At 45.9% G+C, this 25,039-nt stretch overlaps 2 protein-coding genes across 10 annotated transcripts in view; both read right to left on the bottom strand.

The window, feature by feature from the left end:
* The window catches only part of LOC143933779 (cell adhesion molecule CEACAM1-like), a 538,186-nt gene that overhangs the window by 42,075 nt on the left and 471,072 nt on the right, over positions 1-25,039 (bottom strand). The window contains exons 2-4 of the mRNA XM_077456801.1: positions 22,935-23,174; positions 6,048-6,347; positions 4,338-4,451 (exon numbers count right to left, since the gene is read on the bottom strand). Of these exons, the coding sequence (XP_077312927.1) occupies positions 4,338-4,451; positions 6,048-6,347; positions 22,935-22,944 (424 nt within the window). The 5' untranslated portion in view covers positions 22,945-23,174. The remainder of the gene's footprint in view (positions 1-4,337; positions 4,452-6,047; positions 6,348-22,934; positions 23,175-25,039) is intronic.
* Positions 1-25,039, bottom strand: part of LOC143933776 (matrix-remodeling-associated protein 5-like) — a 337,821-nt gene that overhangs the window by 247,878 nt on the left and 64,904 nt on the right. The gene's annotated exons all lie outside the window — the stretch shown is intronic.

Here is a 25,039-nt window from a genome sequence, read left to right as displayed (position 1 = left end):
GCTACAGTCTTCTGCTGGTGGTGTGCTGCTGGCAGATGCGCTGCTAGGGCCTGGGACATCATGTGCTATACCATCATTCCTGTCATAGGAGGCTTCTGAGAGGTAATGACTTGGTATAGCGGGGCAGACTGAAGTAGGTAAGGAGGAGGAGGCAGGACAGATTTGTTCCCCTGTTTTATGTGGTTTTTAAGTGCTCTTGCCAACGGACTGTGTCACGTACCTGGTGGGTGAGCCTGACGTGCAGAGGAAGGCCCTTGTACAGCTCCGGTTTGAGAAATGCTGATGGTGAGACAGCAGGCTCAAGAGTAGGCGGGGTAAGGGTGATCAGTCCAGAAGTCTGTACCAGTAGAGAACGGGAACTCAGGAACAAGAAACTGGAAGATAGCAGGTAGCAGGCTGAGGAGTCACAGATGGCTGGCAGACTGGCAGAAGACAGGCCGAGATGTACCACCGGAAACCGGAGTTTGAAGCAGACTGGCGGCAGGGAGCAGGGTCAGACAGGCAGGATAGATCGGCATAAACAGCAGGGAGAGGTGTAATTGGGTCACAAGCAAGTTCGGCAACAGGTGCAGGTAACTGGAGACAGGGATCAGACCGTGGAAAGCCAGAGATCAGGGCAGGAGGCAGGCAGAGGTAGTCAGGAGCAAGCCGGTTCAGTATCAGAAGTCACACACACAGGAATCAGGTTTCAGGTAACGCTGTAGACCAAGCAGCAGCTTGTAACTCTTGAAGCTCAGTTTAAATAGACTAACTGGCACCAGTTCTGACGACAGGTGTGCGCAGGTGCGCGCATGAGCAGCGCCCATGTGCACGCCGATGCGCAATTGCGATCGTGCATGCATGTTCACAGAAGCGCCAGTGGCCACTCTGGGCATTCTTGGTGGGTTCTTGCGCACAAGTATGCGCCCGGGGGGCGGCAGCTGTAGACTGCAGACGTCTTCCCTGACAGCCTGAGTGGTTGGACTTTAAATGCCTTGTTAAGCATGGGGTACCCAAATGGTTGGTGTTTTTGCCACGTTTGATGTGCCTGAGACACAGTTTGCAGATAGCAATAGTACGATCTGCTGCAGATGTGCTGAAAAAGGCCCAGACAGCTGAGCTCTGGAGAGTGGGCCGGGAGATAACAGCTGCAGAATGTGATGGAATGGGGTGGCTGTTCTCTACTCTTTCTTGATGTCTGCCTCCTTGGGGTTGTGCCGCCTCACCTTCAGTTTCCTCCTCTGCTCTATCTGGCACCCAAGTAGCATCAATAACCTCATCATCATCATCATCTCCATCTCCTCCACCTTCATCATTACCACTGGAGACAACTTGGCAATATGCTGCAGCTTGGGGAACATGAATGCCAATATGTCTACCAGTGTTCCTCCTTCTCTCTAGGCTCATGTTCCTGTCATCCTCACCCTCAGAACCATATGAATCCAGTAATGGCTGGACATCATCAAGGAGCAAGTGGCTGAAGCTGTGGTTAAATAACTCAGTGGACTCCTCAATGGCTGATTTTGGGGCTATGGCAAGAATAGATGTGGACAAGGAGTCAGGTTTATCCACTCTGGCAACTGCAGGGGACTGCACACTTGTCTCTGCTTGTGTGACAGAGTATGAGGAGGATGAGGAAGGTTTAGTAAGCCAGTCCACCACCTCCTCTGCAAGCTGTGGCTGGATAGCATGGGTAAACTCACCAAACAGAGGAAATGATGCCCTGCCTGAGGACTGACCACCACGTCCACTTTTGCCACATTTGTTGCTGGTCCCCTTATGCCCCGTACACACGAGCGGATTTTCCGTCTGAAAAAATTTGGATGGTTTTTCTGACGGAATTCCGCTCAAGCTTGGCTTGCATATACGGTCACACAAAAGTTCTCTGAACTTTTGACTGTCAAGAACGCAGTGACATACAACACTATGGTGAGCCGAGAAAATTAAGTTCAATGCTTCAGAGCCTGCGTCAAATTGTTTCTGAGCATGCATAGGAATTTTGCGTGTCGGATTTGGTACAGACGATCGGAATTTCCGATCTGAAATGTTTCCGACCAAAAAATTGAGAACCTAATTTCAATCTTTTTCTTGTGAAAATTCCGGCAGCAAAAGTCCGAGCATACACACGGTCGGAAATTCCGACCAAAAGCTCATATCTGACTTTTGCTGGCGGAATTTCCGTTCGGTTGTACAGGGCAATACAGTGCCAAGGGAACGTCTGCCTTTTCTTGATATCCTCCCAGACATTATTGGGAGGGAGAGGGCGGTGCTTATAAGCAAATGTAAAGAAGAAGAAGTTGAACTCTGTACATAGATGCACTTTAATCAATGTAAAGAGGTGTTTGGTGCACTTTAATTTGAGTACTCACACTACACAGACACACTCCATGGATACACTATAATATACTGCAATATAATGCGCCAAACGTACAATGATGCACAGAACTATATGGCGTTAAACTGGCAGTAAGACACACAGAATAAATGGATTTAAGTTTAACGCCATTTACTTCTATGTGTGTTACTGCCAGTTTATCACACAAAGTTTAACACAGTGACTTTTGTGCGACGGACTTGTGTACACACGATCGGAAAGACCGACAACAAAAATTTGTTGGCGGAAAATTTGAAAACCTGCTAGCCAACATTTGTTGGCGGAAAGTCCGACAACAAATATTTGATGGAGCATACACACGGTCGGACTTTCCGCCAACAAGCTCACATCCAACATTTGTTGGTGGAAAATCCAATCTCAGTGCTCTTTCAATGCACTGTTCAGCACCACAATGCATTGTGGTGGGGTTCAGGGGGGCGAACTGAACGTCCAAACAGCGAACCATTAGTCCATCCCTAATAGTAATGAGTAATTACAATTTTTTTTTAACCTGTTGAGTATAATAATCAATGCTTTGCTAAGCCTTGGGAAACAAAAACAAGATAAGAATTAAATGACAGTACCACAAGCCTCTGTGTGTGTGTGTGTGTGGGGGGGGGGGGGGGGGGCATGATCTTGTGGATCTAGCCATTCATATGGTCAAATCTCTTGAAGCCTGAATCACCTAAGCTCAAACTCAATTAAGGCATGGCAGCACCAAAGCCCAATTATCCATAAGGACCCTTTCACACAGGCTGTCTAATCAGGTCCACCTGTCTGTTTTTCAGGTGGACCTGATCGGACACTGCATTGTCCTCTATGGAGTGACAGATGTCAGCTCTGACACCCACCATCATCTGATCCTGTCTGACAAAAACAGACAGATGGTGGTCCTATTTTCCATCTGTCCAGCAGATCAGATCAGATGACATTGGATGGAAATGTATCGGTGGTCTGTTTCCATTTGATTTCCCCATAGAGGAGAGCGGGACTGTATCCGTGTCGATCAGCAGACACATCCTCCACTGAGCAAGCAAAATTCTGCATAGCGAGGCACCCATGTGAAAGGGGCATTAGGTAGTAATCTAGGGCCTGATGGATGTCTGTTGGGCCCAGGTACAACCATCATATTCCTGCAGTAAACCAGGGTGATAAGTCCGACTTCTATCAACTGCCTAAAAATGCCTACCGTAATTTATTTTCAATTTCAATTGAAGTGATGAGAGAGAAGGCAGCTGCTTCCTTGCTCAGGGCCCTATTTCACCCTAATCCATCTCTGGGGAGCCCAACCTAAAGTTGGATCTACAAACCAGAGTCTCAGTATTATGTAATGGATAAGTCAATATAGTATAGTGAACTTGGTGTTGAGTTATTCACTTTACAGTCAACACAGAGGACAAAGGGGAACTCTTTACGTCTAGAGGAAAAGAGATTTCATCTCCAAATACGGAAAGGTTTCTTCACAGTAAGAGCTGTGAAAATGTGGAATAGACTCCCTGCAGAGGTGGTTCTGGCCAGCTCAGTAGATTGCTTTAAGAAAGGCCTGGATTCTTTCCTAAATGTACATAATATAACTGGGTACTAACATTTATAGGTAAAGTTGATCTGGGGAAAATCCAATTGCCTCTCGGGGGATCAGGAAGGAATTTTTTCCCCTGCTGTAGTAAATCGAATTATGCTCTGCTGGGGTTTTTCGCCTTCCTCGGGATCAACTGTGGGTATAGAATTGCGTATATGGGATTATATGATATTATTTTCTTTTTTTTGTGGTTGAACTGGATGGACGTGTGTCTTTTTTCAACCTGACTATGTAACTATCTAAGTATAGTTGTTCTTTATCAGAATATTATCATTATTTGTTTATTATAAAACATTAATAGCCAAGAAGACAAAATGATCTGATAGGCTTTTTGTGTAAGATGAAGAGATTGCATGCAGTGGTGTTGAACAAAATATAGTAACATTTGGGGGGAAAAAAACTCACTTTTCTTTACAATGAAGAACACAGCAATTCCAATTAAAGTAACACCGGCCAAAACCCCGACAACAATACCAGCTATTGCACCACCACTCAAGCCATCCATAGGAGAAACAACATCTATGAAACAAATGTAAAAAAAAAAAATGTAATAGTATCAATTCTAGCAATTTTACTTTTTATAAAATTCTATATTCATTTTTGCTATATTTTGGCAAAAAGGAACATACTAACAAAATATATTTTCTCTATGGATCCTTTTACATTGTAAAGACTTTTTCTCTCTTTTTAGATTAAAACTTTTGCTAATGATTGACATCACCATAAATCTGCCATAATCTGTTATTTACAATGTTAAGATTGCAGGAAAGGGATGTAAACCCAGGAAATAGACAGAGGTTTATCATGTGTAATCTGAGCTGTTTATACACCTGGGGATCTGCTGGACGCATGCTACAGGTATGCAGGTGACATGCTACAGGCAAATTCATACATGTGGAACTGAGCTTTACAAATGCAGCAGTCCCCAAACTGTAGCCCTTAGATTTTCTTTAACTGGCTTTTGTTGCATTAGTCCTCTCATTACGCCCAATGATGGGGCAGAATTCTTTCCTACCACTAACACTATTGATGGGGCACTATTCTTCCCACTGACATTATTGATGGGCTCAATTTCTCCCAATGACACCGGTGTAGGGCACTATACTCAGGGCTGGCCCAAGACATTGTGCTGCCTGGGTCAGAGAAAGAAATACAGCCCCCCACCCCCCAAAAAAATCACGCCCACCAAAAGGCCCCCACATCCGTTATTTCATATAATGATAATTAAAACTAAAATTAAATGTATCAGGAAGTCAGGTTTACATGCAACAGCACCTTGTCTATATGCAATATTATATCACATACCATTATGTTTAATTCCAAGGGGTGGGCTAGGGCAATATATGGGCAGGCTAGGGCAGTACAGTATATAGACAGGCTAGGGTAATATAGGGGCAAGCTAGGGAAATATATAGACAGGCTAGGTAGTATATGGACAGGCTAGGATCGCAAAATTGGCATGCTAAGGTAGTGTATAGACAGGCTAGGGTAGTATATAGACAGGCTAGGGCTTTATAGGGAGGGGCTAGGGTAGTATATGGACAGGCTAGGGTATTATATGGGCAGGCTAAGGCGGTATAGGGACAGGCTAGGGCAGTATATGGACAGGCTAGGATATTATATGAACAGGCTAAGGCAGTATAGGGACTGGTTAGGGCAGTAATTAAACTGGCTAGGGCAGTATATGGACAGGATAGGGCAGTATATGGACAGGCTAGGGTAGTAAATAGACAGGCTAGGGCAGCATCTGGACAGGCTAGGGTATTATATGAACAGGCTAAGGCAGTATAGGGACCGGCTATGGCAGTATATGGACGGGCTAGGGTAGTAAATAGACAGGCTAGGGCAGTATAGGGACAGGCTAGGGTAGTATATGGACAGGCTAGGGTAGTATATGGACAGGCTAGGGTAGTATATGGACAGGCTAGGGCAGTGTATGGACAGGCTAGGGCAGTGTATAAACAGGCTAGGGAAGTAATCTAGTACTTTGTTTATAAAGTTTGATAACCCTTGGAGCAATGAACCAGATGCAACATCTGGTTTTCATATGTTTTCATATATAGATTTTAAAACATTATTTATGTTGCTTAGATATAGACTTTATAATAGACTCACTTTCAGTCACTGTGACAGTGAAGAGAAAGCTCTGAGTTCCAATTATATTCTTAGCTATGCATTCATATTTTCCAGCATCCTCCACAGTCACGTCTTTGATCAGGTAACTGGAACTAAAATAGGTGCTGATCACTGTGGATTCCTGCCTTTGGATTGATTTCTTGCTTTGGCTAGAGAGGGAATGGAGCCAAGTGAAGTTCGCTGGCAGTCCAGGTTCCAGGGTCACTGTCAGATTTAGAGTCCCCCCAACTTTTGTATCAGTGGTGGTGCTGTTTTCATGTCCTAGGGCCAATGGAGGTCCTGATGAAATAAATACACAAAAAGCATCCAATCAATCCCGTTATTATACAACTTTATGGTTCAACTCTAATGCTCTGTACACACAATAGGATTTTCCAACAACAAAATCCATGTTTTTTTTCTGACGGATGTTGGCTCAAACTTGTCTTGCATGTACACGGTCACACAAATCTTGTCTGAAATTCTGAACGTCAAGAACATGGTGACGTACAGCGCATATGACGAGCCAAGAAAAATAAAGTTCAATAGCCAGTGCGGCTCTTCTGCTTGATTCCTTGCATGCATGGAATTGTGTACACACGATTAGTGATGGACGAACTTCCGACGGGACGTTTCGCGAACGCGAAACGCGAACGGACACAAACGTTCGCGAAAACGACCGTTCGCCGCGGGCTCCATTGACTTCAATGGGAGGCGAATTTCGCAAACCTTTAGGTCGAATTTGCGGCCACGGGGTAATTATTAGGGGGTAGCACGTAGTCCCACCACCTGGACAATAGCATAATACATGTATGAGGTGAATTTGGGATCGATAACTACAAGCATTTTTTTTTTATTTGGGAAATTGTTCTGACAATTCAGGACTATGGAGCTAATGAAGGCAATGGAGGAGAGGGAAGGTCAGGGACCAGGGTAGGCAAACAAGAGGGTGCAGGAGATACAGAGCACTGACAGCAGCACCGTAATACAGAGCACTGACATCAGCACCGTGACATACAGCGCTGACAGCAGCTCCGTGACATACAGCGCTGACAGCAGCTCCGTGACATACAGCGCTGACAGCAGCTCCGTGACATACAGCGCTGACAGCAGCTCCGTGACATACAGCGCTGACAGCAGCTCCGTGACATACAGCGCTGACAGCAGCACCGTGACATACAGCGCTGACAGCAGCTCCGTGACATACAGCGCTGACAGCAGCTCCGTGACATACAGCGCTGACAGCAGCTCCGTGACATACAGCACTGACAGCAGCTCCGTGACATACAGCGCTGACAGCAGCTCCGTGACATACAGCGCTGACAGCAGCACCGTGACATACAGCGCTGACAGCAGCTCCGTGACATACAGCGCTGACAGCAGCTCCGTGACATACAGCGCTGACAGCAGCTCCGTGACATACAGCGCTGACAGCAGCTCCGTGACATACAGCGCTGACAGCAGCTCCGTGACATACAGCGCTGACAGCAGCTCCGTGACATACAGCGCTGACAGCAGCTCCGTGACATACAGCGCTGACAGCAGCTCCGTGACATACAGCGCTGACAGCAGCTCCGTGACATACAGCGCTGACAGCAGCTCCGTGACATACAGCGCTGACAGCAGCACCGTAAGCAGCCCCAGGAGGAAGTCAGCACAGCACAGGGATGGTGTGATCCCCTCATAATAAGAACCCCCAGGAGGAAGTCAGCACAGCACAGGGATGGTGGGAGCCCCTCATAATAAGAACACCCAGGAGGAAGTCAGCACAGCACAGGGATGGTGGGAACCCCTCATAATAAGCAGCCCCAGTAGAAATATGACACCGCTCAACCTCTTCAAAGAGGAGGGTAGGGGCATATAGTACGGTGTGCTTTTTTGGGTCAGGGAAGTGAGCCAAATGAATTAAGAAGGTCTGTGTGCTTGATTCCAAAAATTGTTTATAGACATATACATGGTCTACTGATCACATGTGTTGAATTCCTCCGAGATCCATGCCTCATTCATTTTTAGAAATGTGAGGTAGTTAACACTGTCGTGAGCTAGGCGAGTACGCTTATCGGTCACAATCCCCCCTGCTGCGCTGAACGTCCTTTCGGACAGGACACTGGATGAGGGGCAAGCCAACAGTTCGATTGCAAATTGGGCAAGCTCTGGCCAGAGGTCAAGCCTGCCCACCCAGTAGTCTAGGGGTTCATCACTCCTCAGAGCGTCCACATCGGCCGTTAACCCAATGTAGTCGGACACCTGACGGTCTAGGCGTTCCCTGATGCTGGATCCGGATGACACCTGTCGATGGGTCGGCTGAAAGAATGACCTCATATCCGAAGTCACCAACACATCTTCAAACCGGCCTCTTCTTGCAGGCGCTGTTGGATTGGTACCCGCAAATCCTTCTCTGGGAGTGGGAATTGCTCCTCTGCCAGCGCACGCAAAAGCAGAATGCAGCATTTCTCGAAGCAAGGCCTGGAAGTGCTGCATTCTGACAGCCCTCTGCGACGGCGGTAACATTTCCGCCATTTTGTGTTTGTACCGGGGGTCTAAGTACGTTGCCACCCAGTACTGGTCCTTGACCCTCATGCTTTTTATACGGGGGTCCCTATTAAAACACTGGAGCATGAAGGCCCCCATTTGCACTAAAGTGGAAGCGGTGTGGTGGCCTGGCTCCTGCTCATCATCCAGGATAATGTCGTCCTCTTCATTCTCCTCTCCCCATCCTCGCACAACAGGGATCCCAGAAAGGTTTAAAGCATGCTCTTCTTGCTCCTGCTCATCCGCCCCGGCACCATCCTCCTCTGACTCCTCATCAGACTCCTGTTGTTGACTTGTCTCAGATAGAGTAGCCCCCCCTGGGAATTCATCCAGCATTGCGACTTCCTCATCTTCCCGCTCCTGCTCCTCCACAGCCTGATCAATGACACGACGCAATGCACGCTCCAGAAAGAAGGCATAAGGTACCATGTCACTGATGGCGCCATGGCTGCGACTGACCAGTTTGGTGATCTCCTCAAATGGCCGCAGAAGTCTGCATGTGTCGCGCATGAGCAGCCACTGGCGCGGTGAAAAAAAACCCAGCTCCCCAGAACCGTTTCTTTCGCAGAGTTCATACAGGTAGACGTTAACTGCACGTTTCTGCTGGAGCAGCCTATCAAGCATATAGAAGGTTGAGTTCCATCGCGTCGGGCAATCGCAAATAAGACGTCTGACCGGCAGATGGTGTCGCCGCTGAATGTCAGCAAGGCGAGCCATGGCCGTGTAAGATCTTCTGAAATGGGCCGAGATTTTCCTTGCCTGCCGCAAGATGTCCTGGACCCCAGGGTATTTGACAAGGAATCGCTGCACGACCAAGTTTAAGACGTGTGCCATGCACGGCACGTGCGTGATTTTGCCCTGTTTCAATGCGCTAAGCAGATTGGCACCGTTGTCACACACCACTTTACCAACTGTCAAATTGAGCGGTGTTAGCCACTCATCTGCCTGTGAACGCAAAGCTGAAAGGAGTGCCGGGCCAGTGTGGCTCTTTGCTTCCAGGCACAACAGACGCAGCACGGCATGGCAACGTCTCACCTGGCATGTGGAATAGGTTCTGGGGAGCTTGGGCGGTGCAGTGGAAGAGACGCTAGCAGCGGAAAAGGAGGAGGCAGCTGAGGAGGAGAGGGAGGAGGATGGAGTAGGAGGAGGAGAAGAAGAGTCAGGCCTGCATGCAATCCGTGGCGGTAAAACCAAATCTACACGGGTGCCACGGGTTACATGCTTGACGGCCGTCAGAAGGTTCACCCAGTGGGCAGTAAAACTGATATACCTTCCCTGCCCGTGTTTGCTAGACCACGTGTCTGTGGTCAGATGTATCTTGGCACCGACACTGTGTGCCAGAGATACATTCACTTGCCGCTGAACATGGCCATATAGCTCTGGGATGCCCTTCTCTGAGAAATACTTCCTTCCTGGGACCTTCCATTGTGGTGTTCCAATGGCCACAAATTTGCGAAAGGCCTCCGAGTCCACCAGTTTATATGGCAGTAGTTGGCGGGCTATGAGTTCTGACAAGCCAGCCGCCAACCGTTGGGCAAGAGGGTTATCCGGCGTCATCATTTTTTTACGCTCAAACATTAGGCCCACGGAAGCCTGCCTTTTTGCAGAAAAATGTGAGCTTGGCGTGATGGAAGGTGGAGTGGAGGACAATTGTGAGGAGAGAGGAGAAGGAGAAGTAGAAGACGAGGCTGGACGGTGAGAGCCTGCAGTGTGGCTTTGTGTGTTCCGTTGCTCCCACTGGGCTCGGTGATGGCTGCTCATGTGCCTTCTTAAGGCGGTCGTCCCTAGGTGAGTATTGGGCTTACCGCGACTAACGCGTTGACTGCAAAGATTGCAGATGGCAACGCTATTGTCAGCAGCGGACACGTTAAAAAAAGCCCACACTGCGGAGCCATGTGCCGGTGTCCTGGGAGCGCCAGATGTGACCGTACATGGTCGATGACTCGCTCCTGATACATTTGCAGTCTGCTTTGTCCCTGCTGTGCAATGTAAGTCATTGCTGCTTCTCCTCCCTATCTGCTGGTCCATATCTCCCTCTGAACTCCCCTCCTCTTCCTCTCTTGTGGGCACCCACGTGACATCACTAGACACGTCATCATCAACGTCACCTTCCCCACCGCTATAAGTAGAGTAGGCAGCAACACCGGGGACCAACCTCCTCCTTGGGCTGATCTGGGTACTGGCGTCAGACTGCTGAGTAGCGCTTGTTGCTACCTCCTCTTCCTGATCCAATACCAAGAGTGGCTGCGCATCAGAAATGTCCTCTTGATATGGATCGGAAAATAATTCCAGTGACTCAAGCGGAAGGTATGTGGTGGTGGTGGTGGTGGTCGTGTTGTTGGTGGTAGTGTCTTTGGGGGTGCACATAGCAGAGAGTGAAGAAGAGGGTGCAGATCGAGAGGATGAGGAGGGTGCAGAAGAGTAAGGCTGAGCGAGCCACTCAACCAAGTCTGGTGCATCCTTTAAAGTAATTGAACGCACCTTCTGCAACTTCCCACTTTGGCTCAAGCCTGTTGCTCCTGCCCTACCCCTACCACCCCTGCGGAAGGGCCTGCCTCTTCCTCTGCATGTCATTTTTTAAATGACCCTGTGACAAAACTCTTAGTCCCTATACCGCTGAAGGACTGCTGCAGTATAGGTGAGCGGTCAGCAGTGGTGCACGTCAACCCTATCTATTGTGGACCTATAGCGGTCCTTACAGAACAGCAGACTGTACCGCACTCAAGCCTATGTACCGTAGCACCCTATACCAAGTTACCAGTCCTTATAAGAACTTTTGTGGACCAAGCAGGTTGTGTATTAGTGTTTAGCAGACTGTACGTCAGTCCCTATACCGCTGAAGGACTGCTGCAGTATAGGGCAGCGGTCAGCAGTGGTGCACGTCAACCCTATCTATTGTGGACCGATAGCGGTCCTTACAGAACAGCAGACTGTACCGCACTCAAGCCTATGTACCGTAGCACCCTATACCAAGTTACCAGTCCTTATAAGAACTTTTGTGGAACAAGCAGGTTGTGTGTTAGTGATTAGCAGACTGTACGTCAGTCCCTATACCGCTGAAGGACTGCTGCAGTATAGGTGAGCGGTCAGCAGTGGTGCACGTCAACCCTATCTATTGTGGACCGATAGCGGTCCTTACAGAACAGCAGACTGTACCGCACTCAAGCCTATGTACCGTAGCACCCTATACCAAGTTACCAGTCCTTATAAGAACTTTTGTGGAACAAGCAGGTTGTGTGTTAGTGATTAGCAGACTGTACGTCAGTCCCTATACCGCTGAAGGACTGCTGCAGTATAGGTGAGCGGTCAGCAGTGGTGCACGTCAACCCTATCTATTGTGGACCGATAGCGGTCCTTACAGAACAGCAGACTGTACCGCACTCAAGCCTATGTACCGTAGCACCCTATACCAAGTTACCAGTCCTTATAAGAACTTTTGTGGAACAAGCAGGTTGTGTGTTAGTGATTAGCAGACTGTACGTCAGTCCCTATACCGCTGAAGGACTGCTGCAGTATAGGGCAGCGGTCAGCAGTGGTGCACGTCAACCCTATCTATTGTGGACCGATAGCGGTCCTTACAGAACAGCAGACTGTACCGCACTCAAGCCTATGTACCGTAGCACCCTATACCAAGTTACCAGTCCTTATAAGAACTTTTGTGGACCAAGCAGGTTGTGTATTAGTGTTTAGCAGACTGTACGTCAGTCCCTATACCGCTGAAGGACTGCTGCAGTATAGGGCAGCGGTCAGCAGTGGTGCACGTCAACCCTATCTATTGTGGACCGATAGCGGTCCTTACAGAACAGCAGACTGTACCGCACTCAAGCCTATGTACCGTAGCACCCTATACCAAGTTACCAGTCCTTATAAGAACTTTTGTGGAACAAGCAGGTTGTGTGTTAGTGATTAGCAGACTGTACGTCAGTCCCTATACCGCTGAAGGACTGCTGCAGTATAGGTGAGCGGTCAGCAGTGGTGCACGTCAACCCTATCTATTGTGGACCGATAGCGGTCCTTACAGAACAGCAGACTGTACCGCACTCAAGCCTATGTACCGTAGCACCCTATACCAAGTTACCAGTCCTTATAAGAACTTTTGTGGAACAAGCAGGTTGTGTGTTAGTGATTAGCAGACTGTACGTCAGTCCCTATACCGCTGAAGGACTGCTGCAGTATAGGTGAGCGGTCAGCAGTGGTGCACGTCAACCCTATCTATTGTGGACCGATAGCGGTCCTTACAGAACAGCAGACTGTACCGCACTCAAGCCTATGTACCGTAGCACCCTATACCAAGTTACCAGTCCTTATAAGAACTTTTGTGGAACAAGCAGGTTGTGTGTTAGTGATTAGCAGACTGTACGTCAGTCCCTATACCGCTGAAGGACTGCTGCAGTATAGGGCAGCGGTCAGCAGTGGTGCACGTCAACCCTATCTATTGTGGACCGATAGCGGTCCTTACAGAACAGCAGACTGTACCGCACTCAAGCCTATGTACCGTAGCACCCTATACCAAGTTACCAGTCCTTATAAGAACTTTTGTGGACCAAGCAGGTTGTGTATTAGTGTTTAGCAGACTGTACGTCAGTCCCTATACCGCTGAAGGACTGCTGCAGTATAGGGCAGCGGTCAGCAGTGGTGCACGTCAACCCTATCTATTGTGGACCGATAGCGGTCCTTACAGAACAGCAGACTGTACCGCACTCAAGCCTATGTACCGTAGCACCCTATACCAAGTTACCAGTCCTTATAAGAACTTTTGTGGAACAAGCAGGTTGTGTGTTAGTGATTAGCAGACTGTACGTCAGTCCCTATACCGCTGAAGGACTGCTGCAGTATAGGTGAGCGGTCAGCAGTGGTGCACGTCAACCCTATCTATTGTGGACCGATAGCGGTCCTTACAGAACAGCAGACTGTACCGCACTCAAGCCTATGTACCGTAGCACCCTATACCAAGTTACCAGTCCTTATAAGAACTTTTGTGGAACAAGCAGGTTGTGTGTTAGTGATTAGCAGACTGTACGTCAGTCCCTATACCGCTGAAGGACTGCTGCAGTATAGGTGAGCGGTCAGCAGTGGTGCACGTCAACCCTATCTATTGTGGACCGATAGCGGTCCTTACAGAACAGCAGACTGTACCGCACTCAAGCCTATGTACCGTAGCACCCTATACCAAGTTACCAGTCCTTATAAGAACTTTTGTGGACCAAGCAGGTTGTGTATTAGTGTTTAGCAGACTGTACGTCAGTCCCTATACCGCTGAAGGACTGCTGCAGTATAGGGCAGCGGTCAGCAGTGGTGCACGTCAACCCTATCTATTGTGGACCGATAGCGGTCCTTACAGAACAGCAGACTGTACCGCACTCAAGCCTATGTACCGTAGCACCCTATACCAAGTTACCAGTCCTTATAAGAACTTTTGTGGAACAAGCAGGTTGTGTGTTAGTGATTAGCAGACTGTACGTCAGTCCCTATACCGCTGAAGGACTGCTGCAGTATAGGGCAGCGGTCAGCAGTGGTGCACGTCAACCCTATCTATTGTGGACCGATAGCGGTCCTTACAGAACAGCAGACTGTACCGCACTCAAGCCTATGTACCGTAGCACCCTATACCAAGTTACCAGTCCTTATAAGAACTTTTGTGGAACAAGCAGGTTGTGTGTTAGTGATTAGCAGACTGTACGTCAGTCCCTATACCGCTGAAGGACTGCTGCAGTATAGGTGAGCGGTCAGCAGTGGTGCACGTCAACCCTATCTATTGTGGACCGATAGCGGTCCTTACAGAACAGCAGACTGTACCGCACTCAAGCCTATGTACCGTAGCACCCTATACCAAGTTACCAGTCCTTATAAGAACTTTTGTGGACCAAGCAGGTTGTGTATTAGTGTTTAGCAGACTGTACGTCAGTCCCTATACCGCTGAAGGACTGCTGCAGTATAGGGCAGCGGTCAGCAGTGGTGCACGTCAACCCTATCTATTGTGGACCGATAGCGGTCCTTACAGAACAGCAGACTGTACCGCACTCAAGCCTATGTACCGTAGCACCCTATACCAAGTTACCAGTCCTTATAAGAACTTTTGTGGACCAAGCAGGTTGTGTGTTAGTGTTTAGCAGACTGTACGTCAGTCCCTATACCGCTGAAGGACTGCTGCAGTATAGGGCAGCGGTCAGCAGTGGTGCACGTCAACCCTATCTATTGTGGACCGATAGCGGTCCTTACAGAACAGCAGACTGTACCGCACTCAAGCCTATGTACCGTAGCACCCTATACCAAGTTACCAGTCCTTATAAGAACTTTTGTGGAACAAGCAGGTTGTGTGTTAGTGATTAGCAGACTGTACGTCAGTCCCTATACCGCTGAAGGACTGCTGCAGTATAGGTGAGCGGTCAGCAGTGGTGCACGTCAACCCTATCTATTGTGGACCGATAGCGGTCCTTACAGAACAGCAGACTGTACCGCACTCAAGCCTATGTACCGTAGCACCCTATACCAAGTTACCAGTCCTTATAAGAACTTTTGTGGAACAAGCAGGTTGTGTGTTAGTGATTAGCAGACTGTACGTCAGTCCCTATACCGCTGAAGGACTGCTGCAGTATAGGGCAGCGGTCAGCAGTGGTGCACGTCAACCCTATCTATTGTGGACCGATAGCGGTCCTTACAGAACAGCAGACTGTACCGCACTCAAGCCTATGTACCGTAGCACCCTATACCAAGTTACCAGTCCTTATAAGAACTTTTGTGGAACAAGCAGGTTGTGTGTTAGTGATTAGCAGACTGTACGTCAGTCCCTATACCGCTGAAGGACTGCTGCAGTATAGGGCAGCGGTCAGCAGTGGTGCACGTCAACCCTATCTATTGTGGACCGATAGCGGTCCTTACAGAACAGCAGACTGTACCGCACTCAAGCCTATGTACCGTAGCACCCTATACCAAGTTACCAGTCCTTATAAGAACTTTTGTGGAACAAGTGAGTTGTGAATGTTTAGCAGACTGCAGCAGAAGGGCAGCAGTCAAGTATAATATCCTTTCTATATTTGGAAGAAAGAATATTATACATGTACAAGCCTATTACTGTACCACTGATACCAGTCCTGAAAAGAACCTTTGTGGAACTAATAATAACAGCAAGTCTTTAAAATTACCCTCACTGCCTGACAACACTGCTTCCTTCCTGTCCCTATACAAATTGGCAAAAAAAGAGAACGATTAGTGGTTACTGGAACAGCTCTTTTGTGGACCTTGATAGTAACAGCTAATGATGATGATGATGATGATGATGATGAAAGACTAATCTGGCTGTCCCTGTAGCATACACCGTCCTTTCCCTTTCTCTAAACTAACAAAAGACACTCAGGCTGCTGCAAGAATCAGCAGCACAGCAAACCTATCAACACCTAACACCTATACCAGTCCTGAAAAGAACTTTTGTGTACCAAATAGCTAGTGGTTTATCTCTCCCTACTCCACACAGGAACCTGTCCCTATCTTAACAGAAGAAAGAATGTAAAATGGCCACCGGATCGGGTGTATTTATAGGTTAGGGGGAATGTACAAGTGTCCATGTGCTGTCATGTCTCAATTGGCTGTCCTGTATCACATGATAAACGTGTCACCAAAGGTTAAAGTTCTTGTATACATTAAACACGTAAGTCCGCCGCGGCGAACGACGGAAAAAGGCGTTCGAACGTGCGGACCGCGAATGTCGGAAATTCGCCGCGAAACGACCGCCGGGCGAACCGTTCGGCCATCACTACACACGATCCAAATCCAGACCTCAAATTTTGTATGCTGGAAATTCCGATGGAAAATGTCCAAATGTCTGATGGAGCCTACACACGGTCGGAATTTCCGGCAACAAGCTCCGTTTACAAATTTTCCGTCGGAAAGTCCGACCGTGTGTATGGGGCATTAGGCTGGTTAAATTTTTTTTTATTATTTAATCTTTTATTATGAATTTTATAGATGTACATACATAAATCGTCATATCGAATCTTAACATTATTCATTTATAACTCGTATGACAAGTAAACCCCGCTATCCCACTCTTCCTCCCCTTTTGATCTGTTGTCCTCATATCTTTCTACCTTAGCCTATTTTGATCATTGCCTGCAAGTATTTTTCCGACGTTTTATACGTTTTCCATTTTTCCCAGATTGCCCTGTAGTTTTCGTTCCGTCCCTGCTCTGCACTGCATAGATATTCCATATTATTAATATAGTCGACTCTCTGTAACCACTCTTTAACCACTTCAGCCCCGGACCATTTTGCTGGCCAAAGACCAGACCACTTTTCGCTTTAACCGACAATTGTGCAGTCAATGCAACATGGCTCCCAAACAAAATTGACGTCCTTTTTTTTCCCACAAATAGAGCTTTCTTTTGGTGGTATTTGATCACCCCTGCGGTTTTTATTTTTTGCGCTATAAACAAAAATAGACTGACAATTTTGAAAAAAACGCATTATTTTTTACTTTTTGTTATAATAAATATCCCCCAAAAATATATAAAAAAAAATGTTTCCCTTAGTTTAGGCCGATACGTATTCTTCTACATATTTTTGGTAAAAAAAATCGCAATAAGGGATTATTGATTGGTTTGCACAAAAGTTATAGCGTTTACAATATATGGGATAGTTTTATGGCATTTTTATTAATACATTTTTTTTTACTAGTAATGGCGGGATTAGCGATTTTTATTGTGACTGCGACATTATGGCGGACACATCGGACATTTTTGACACATTTTTGGGACCATTGTCATTTATACAGCAATCACTGCTATATAAATGCACTGATTCCTGTGTAAATGACACTGGAAGTGAAGGGGTTAAACAGTGGGTGGCAGTGTAGGGGTTAAGTGTTACTAGGAGTGTGTTACTAACTGTTGGGGGCTGGGCTTTCATTTAGTGAACACTGATCTCTGCTCCAATCATATGGAGCAGAGATCAGTGTCACTAGTTGCTAGGCAGAATGGGAGATGCTGTTTACAACGGCATCTCTCCGTTCAGCCGCCCCATGAGACGATCGTGGGTATGCCCGCGGAGATCGAGTCCGCGGGACCCGCGACCGGACTCACGGGGGTCCCAACCAGCACGCGAGTGCGCCGCCGGCGGTGTGCTCGCGGTGGCAAGGCACCATTAAAGATTGGACGTACCTGTACGTCAATATGCCTGCCCATGCCATTCTGCCGACGTACATCGGCGTGCACTGGTCGGGAACTGGTTAATACTTGGCTTCTTAATGCACAGCCATTTTTTTAGGAATAAGAGGTTGTTTGTGTTGAGCAAGAATGGGACTAGTGTTTTTTTATATTGTTTCTTTGTTTTAGTTGTTTCGTGGAACAAACAGTTCCAGGGGTATTGGGGAATCCTTTCTTCTGTTATTATCTTTGTGTATTCTAATATGCCCCACCGGTATTCTTTTATCTCTGGGCATTCCCACCAAATGTGCAATGTTGTTCCTTGTTGATTACAGTCCCTCCAGCATTGTGTGGATTTGTTTGGCTGGATGTTATGTATTTTTTCTGGTGTCAAATGCCAACCTACCATGCACTTATAATTTACCTCCATCAAGGTTATACTGTATTAGATGCATAGTTATATACTGCACTTATCATTTGCATTTCATGTAGTTTTAAGCCCTGTTCCCATTTTTCAATGAAAGGTAGGATCCCCTTCTCCTCTGCTTCTGTTAATATTTCATATATTTGTGATATGCCATGTTTTACTGATTTTTTTTAATTACAAAGCTTTTCCATTGGTGATAATTCTCGCTCTTCTCTGATAGGTTGAGGGATTGTGTTTACGAAATGTTTTATTTGTAGATACTGCCATTCCTTTAAATAAAACCACCCATGTTTCTTTATTAAGTCCTGCTTTGTCATAATTTCCCCTTGTGATATGATATCTTTTAAAGCGGTTGCATACTCAAATTTTACACTTTTACCTACAGGTAAGCCTATAATAAGGCTTACCTGTAGCTAAAATTAATATCTCCTAAACCTGTACGGTTTAGGAGATATTCCCTATGCATGCAGCTGCTGACGTCAGCGGTGCATGCGCTCTGAATGCCCCAGCTGAAGGTCCAGCAGCATCGCTGGACCTTGCTGGGAAGAAAACTCCTGCGCGCATGCCCGGGAGTGACGCCATCACGGCTCTGGCCACTCACAGCGTCGGAAGCTGCAAACCCGGAAGACACGCCGAGGGAAAGATGTCAGCTCCCCGGGACCGGGCACCGATACGGGGGCTTCGTTCTGAGGTAAGTATTTGATAATGATCAAGTATGCGGTGCATAGTAGCTCATTATACATTTGCCTTGCAGGGGTTTTTTTTTCCCTTTTTTAAATTATTTTTTTTTATGTGCGGGTTTACTACCGCTTTAATTGTGCATGTCCCATTTGTTTCCCTAACCGTGTTCCATTCTCTGGTATAAAAAAATTAATGGAGAATTATATTTCCATTTTTCTTTACGATAAAGTGCATCCCATGTTTTAAAGCGGGAGTCCGCCGGGACTCCGCGTTTTTTTTTTTTTTTTTAAAAGCCAGCAGCTACAAATACTGCAGCTGCTGACTTTTAAAATAGTGACACTTACCTGTCCAGCGCGGCCGCGATGTCGGCACCCGAAGCCGATCTCTAGATCGTCTTGTTGGGTGCTGCCGCCGCCATCTTGGGTATGGGAATCAGGAAATGGAGCCTTTCGGCTTCATTTCCCGGTTCCCTACTGCGCATGCGCGAATCGCGCTGCACAATAAGGATGGTCCCCGCTGCCTCTGGGATCTGTGTGTTTCCCAGCAGGCAGCGGGGCAGGGGCGGGCACTTGCGAAAAGGGGCGTAATCTACGCCCCTTTCCGCAGAGAGCTATCCCGGAAGTGGGTGCAGAATACCTGTACTGTACAGGTATCTGCACCCCCCTCCCCCCTGAAAGGTGCCAATTGTGGCGCCGGAGGGGGGGAGGGTTCTGATGAGCAGAGGTCCACTTTAGGGTGGACCTCCGCTTTAAGTACTGTATTAGTTATCCCGTGAATCTTTTTACAATGTGTTCTATATTTTGGTGGTATCCAGATCATTTTTTGAAGTTGTGTGCCATAAAGTGTATCCTCCATCTTTACCCATCTCTTTTTAGTGTTTAAGTTAGCCCACTCAACTAGTCTAGTTAATATAATTGCTTTGTAGTACCTGCTCACACCCGGGACTGCCATCCCTCCTTTTTTTTCCCCTAGTTAATAGGTTATTGTTTACCCTAGGTTTTTTATTCTGTCATATATATTTCAGAAATAGTGTTTTTATTACCTTGAAAATAACTTAATGGTATTCTTATCGGGAGCATCTGAAATTTATATATTATTTTTGGTAAAATCACAATTTTTAGCACGTTTATTCTCCCTGTCCACGAGATTGATCTTCTTGTTATATTCTTTATTTCTGTTTTAATTTCATTGAGTAGTGGGATGTAGTTAGCTTGATATAATTCCTCTTCAGTAGGTCTTATTTAATAAAGTATGTTATTTCTTTTTTTCCCAGGTAAAGGGGAATTCTTGCTGTAATAATTTCTCTTCCTTTATATTTATTCATAGGTTCAATATTACAATTTTATAGGAATTATTTTGAAATTCGAGAGAGCGTCATAATCCTTCATTCCTTTAATTAGGCAGCGTAGTGACAGCCTTTGTTTGGTCATATATAGGAGTATGTCGTCTGCGTATGCTGCGACTTTATGCTCTTCTTCTCTCAATTTTACTCCCCCCTATATCACGTTGTTTCGTATTTTTGCAATGACATACAGGAGCGGCGAAAGCGGACACCCCTGTCTTGTCCCATTGAACATCTCGAAAGCAGACAACATACTCCCATTGACCCCTACCCTGGCTGTTGGCTGTTTATATAAGTTATTTATCCATCTCATAATTCTTGGTCCCATCCCTATACTCTGAAGTGTTTCCATCAAAAAACATTCTACTCGATCGAATGCCTTTTCAGCATTGATCGATATTAAGATCATTGGGGGCCTACTTTAATTTTCTTACTATTGTCCCTACCCTCTCTTCCTGGTACAAAGTCGGCTTGATCGTCATTTATCAGTTCTGACATTTTTTTTTAGTTTTTTAGTCTCGTTGCCAGGACTTTTGCATATAATTTTGTATCAGCGTTTAATTGCGCTATTGGTCAGTAATTAGAGCAAATAGTTCTATCCTTCCCTGGTTTTGGAATAACAGAAATATTTGCCAGAAGAGATTCCTTTCTTATTTCCTCGCTCTCTCTCCTATTTTATTCAGATATTTACATAATTCTGGGACTAATTGTTCCTTAAATCTTTTATAAAATTTAATTGAAAAGCCATCTGGGCCTGGGCTTTTCCCTCCTGGTGTTTCCTTTAAGGCTTTATAGATTTCATCCCGGGTGATTGGATCGTTTAATAGTTTTGCGCTTTCTACTGCTATTTTTGGTAGGTTGGCTTCCGCTAGATATTCCTGTGTTTTAGATTTTCTGATCTCTTTCTCTTTTTTCGTGTCTCCTTATTTCTAATTGCATATAGTGCACTATAATATGTCTTGAAGGCATTAGCTATCTCCGTTGTTTTATATTTCATTTCACCTTTCTAATTTTTTATCTTTTCAATATAGTTTAAAGTTTTTTTTTTTCTTTTGATATTTTGCATGGTATTTCCCAGGCTTATTCTCCCACATGTATCTTTCTTTCGCCACGTTCTTAAATACTTTCCTGGTCTCCTGGTCCATCATATTGTTTAATTGGCTTCTCGTTATAATAATCTTCTTGTATGTGTCTGTGTCTAATTGTGTTTTATGATTGTGCTCATGTAATTCCTTTATTGTATTTCTCATTTTTTAGTTCTTTTTCCTTTTTTTTTCCAGCTCCATTAGGCTGGTTAAAAAATGAAAGTGGCCATACAATTCAAGGACAAAACAATTTGCAAGTAACGATCACCTTGTAAAACAACCCATTCAGTTTAAAACTGAAATGAAAGGCAAAAAACATTTGTGTATAGATATATATAAAAAAAAACGTTGTTTTCCCTTTTTTATAAGTGATCACATACCCTCTGTTCTCAGCTGCTTAAGAGCTGGGGGAGGAGAAGCAACAGCACACTGAGCTTCCCAGTAATCTGTACAGAGTGGGCGTGTCAGGACAAGTCTGATTATTGGAGGAGATCTGGCTAAGTTCCCAGCAGAGCTTAGCTTAGTGTGGTCAGTTTTTTTTATAGGCAAGCAGAGGAACTGGCAGGAACACCAGGGATTTCACACAAAGGAAGCAATATAAAGAGAAAAGGATACTTTCTAAAACAGATACATAGTACAGCAGGTACATATCAGGAACATGAAATGCTGGGGTAACAAGCACTTTAAAGTGGTTGTATACTATTTTTTTTTACTTTTACCTACAGGAAAGCCTATAATAAGGCTTACCTGTAGGTAAAAAAAATATCTTCTAAACCTAAACGGTTTAGGAGATATTCCCCTCGGTATGCGCCGCTGACTGCAGCGGCGCATGCACACAAGGGGATTCTCGGCTGAAAGCCCGGCAGTCGCCGGACCCGGTCGGGATGAAATCTCCCGCGCGCATGACGATATCGCGGCTCCGGCCACTCACAGCGCCGGAGCCTCGATACCGGGAAGAAACGCAGAGGGAGCATGTCAGCTCCCCCGGCGTGGATCGGGCCAGATGTCGGGGCCTCGTTCTAAGGTAAGTATTTCATAATGAGCTAGAATGCGGTGCATACTAGCTCATTATGCCTTTTCCTTTGCAGGTGGCAAAAAAATAAATAAAAAAAAACATTAGCGGGTTTACTACGGCTTTAACTTAGTGAATGAGGTGAAGCACTGCTGACTTCCATCATCCAATCAAGTTAAAGCAAAAGTACTGCTTTATTTCCTTGCATGTGATTGGGCATTCTTTTCAAAGTACATGTACACCTTTGCAGGGTGGAATTTCCCTTGCAAAGTGAATATTTTATTTGCCTTTAGTAAATCAACCTCAGCATGCATAGGGGTTGATTTACTAAAGGCAAAGAGGCGGTTTACTTTTTTTTTTTTTACTTGTGTGTGATTTGGCTATTCTTTGGAAAGTGAAATCTCACCAAATTCTCTGAGCTCTGGGAAAAATTCCCTTGCAAAGTGAAAAGTTCATTAGCCTTAGTAAATCACCTCATAGTGAGTAATAAATAAGAACCCTTGAAATCCCTGTTTACAAAGATCTGAAGACATTAAATATAGTTTTATAGGTTTTGGATGCTGCCTCCTTTATATGGAGCCCAGGGTTATGTTACTTTATCTGGGCTCTGAGTCTGATTGATACAACCCTGACTGTGGTGGAAAATAGAGAATTATTATACTAAAACTCACCTATTCTCATTGTACACTGAGATGTTCTTCCCAGTTGATCTCCATGGCAGATGAGATCTGATCCTTGGAAAATATCCCCTATGGATACCAGGCTGGTTACATTGTTTGTTTTAATCGTTGTTGTTCCATTGAAGGTCAGGGACACATTAGCTGCTGGATTTCCTCCTGACCAGGAACAGCCGAGTTCAATATTCTGTTCATCAGGCACAGCGGTGCAAGCAATGTTTCCTTCTGGTCTCCCTACGAAATGTAAATTATCAACATTATCATAATCAGTTATCTATTTTAAATCAATATGTTTACTTGTAGATAATTTCACACATAAAAGAGAAACAGAGAAATTTGCATGTAGACTATATTACCAAAAGTATTGGGATGCCTGCCTTTACATTCATATGAACTTTAATGGCATCCCAGTCTTATGCCGTCTACACACGATCAGACTTTCCACCAACAAAACCGTGTTTTTTGTTCGAAGGTTGTTGGCTCAAACTTGTTTTGCATACACACGGTCACACAAATTTTGGCCAACAATTACGAATGTGGGAACGTGGTAAAGTACAAGACGTACGACAAGCTGAGAAAAAGAAAGTTCAATAGCCAGTGCGGCTCCTTATGTTTGATTCCGAGCATGCTTGAACTTTTGTGCGATGGACTTGGCTACACATGATCATACTTTCCAACAACAATGTTTTGTTGGAGGAAAATTTGAGAACCTGCTATCAAACATTTGTTGGCGGAAAGTCGGTCAGCAAATGTTCGATGGAGCATACACACGGTCGGACTTTCCGACAACAAGCTCACATCCAACATTTCCCTTAGGAAAATCCAACCGTGTACACACGGCAATAGTCTGTAGGGTTCAATATTGAGTTGGCCCACCCTTTGCAGTCATAACAGCTTCAAATATGCTGGGAAGGCTGTCCACAAAGTTTAGGAGTGTGTCTATGGGAATGTTTGAATATTCTTCCTGAAGCACATTTGTGAGGTTAGGCACTGGTGTGGATGAGAAGGCCTGGCTCATAGTCTCCATCTCAAAGATTTTCTATCAGGTTTAGGTCATGACTCTGTGCAGGCTAGTCAAGTTCCTCCACCCCAAACTCGCTCATCCATGTCTTTATCGACCTTGCTTTGTGCACTGGTGTGCAAGTTGCTATATACTCAAACCTGGGGATAGCTCAGGGCTCCCAGTTGGAGATTGCTCCTAGTGTGGGAGACTGAATGTCTCACCTAGGGTTTAGAGGGCCCCAGCCATAAGCCAAGAGACAGAGGGTCTCTCCAAAGGGTCAGAGGTAACCCAGCCAGAACATAAAAGACAGAGGTTCTCATTGAGGGGTCAGAGGAGCCCCAGGCAGAAACCAAGGAAACAGAGTGTCTCACCAAGGGGTCAGAGGTGTCCCAGCTAACAGCCAGGAGATGGGCGGCCTCGTTCCAGGAGTCAGGTTGGCGCCTATCCGTAAGCCAGAAGTGAGCCATGTAGCAGGATCCTGCAACTAAAGGCTAAGAGAGCCAAAGTAATCCAAGAGTGCTGGACACCACATTGAAGTTTTATTACTCTCACATGCAAGCCAATTGAAGTTTTATTACACAAACATGCAAGCCATTGAAGTTTTATTACACTCACATGTAGGGATGAGCACCAGAACCTTCGAATGGACCAAAAATTTGAACAAACTTTAAAACCCTATTAAAGTCTATGGGACTCGAACGTTCTAAATCAAAAGTGCTCATTTTAAAGGCTAATATGCAAGATATGCAACAGACAACACCAGGGGTATCTTCAGGTGTATACTGTGCTGGAGGCATACAACACCCACTTTAACTCCTGCAGATGCCTGTATTAGAGAACACCAGCAATAAAGGGTAGATACAGGGGTATACTGTGCTTTGCTGGAGGCACACAACACCCACTTACTCCTGCAGATGCCTGTATTAGAAAACACCAGCAAAAAAGAGTAGATACAGGTGTATACTGTGCTGGAGGCACACAACACTAGTGATGGCCGAACGGTTCGCCCGGCGGTCGTTTCGCGGCGAATTTCCGACATTCGCGGTCCGCACGTTCGAACGCCTTTTTCCGTCGTTCGCCGCGGCGGACTTACGTG

The sequence above is a fragment of the Lithobates pipiens genome, unplaced genomic scaffold (assembly GCF_037356315.1).
Source record: "Lithobates pipiens isolate NorthernLeopardFrog02 unplaced genomic scaffold, aLitPip1_a1.2 Scaffold_27, whole genome shotgun sequence".
In the NCBI taxonomy this organism is placed as follows: domain Eukaryota; kingdom Metazoa; phylum Chordata; class Amphibia; order Anura; family Ranidae; genus Lithobates; species Lithobates pipiens.
Note: the sequence above shows the minus strand (reverse complement) of the source record. Positions and strands in the feature narration are given on the sequence as shown.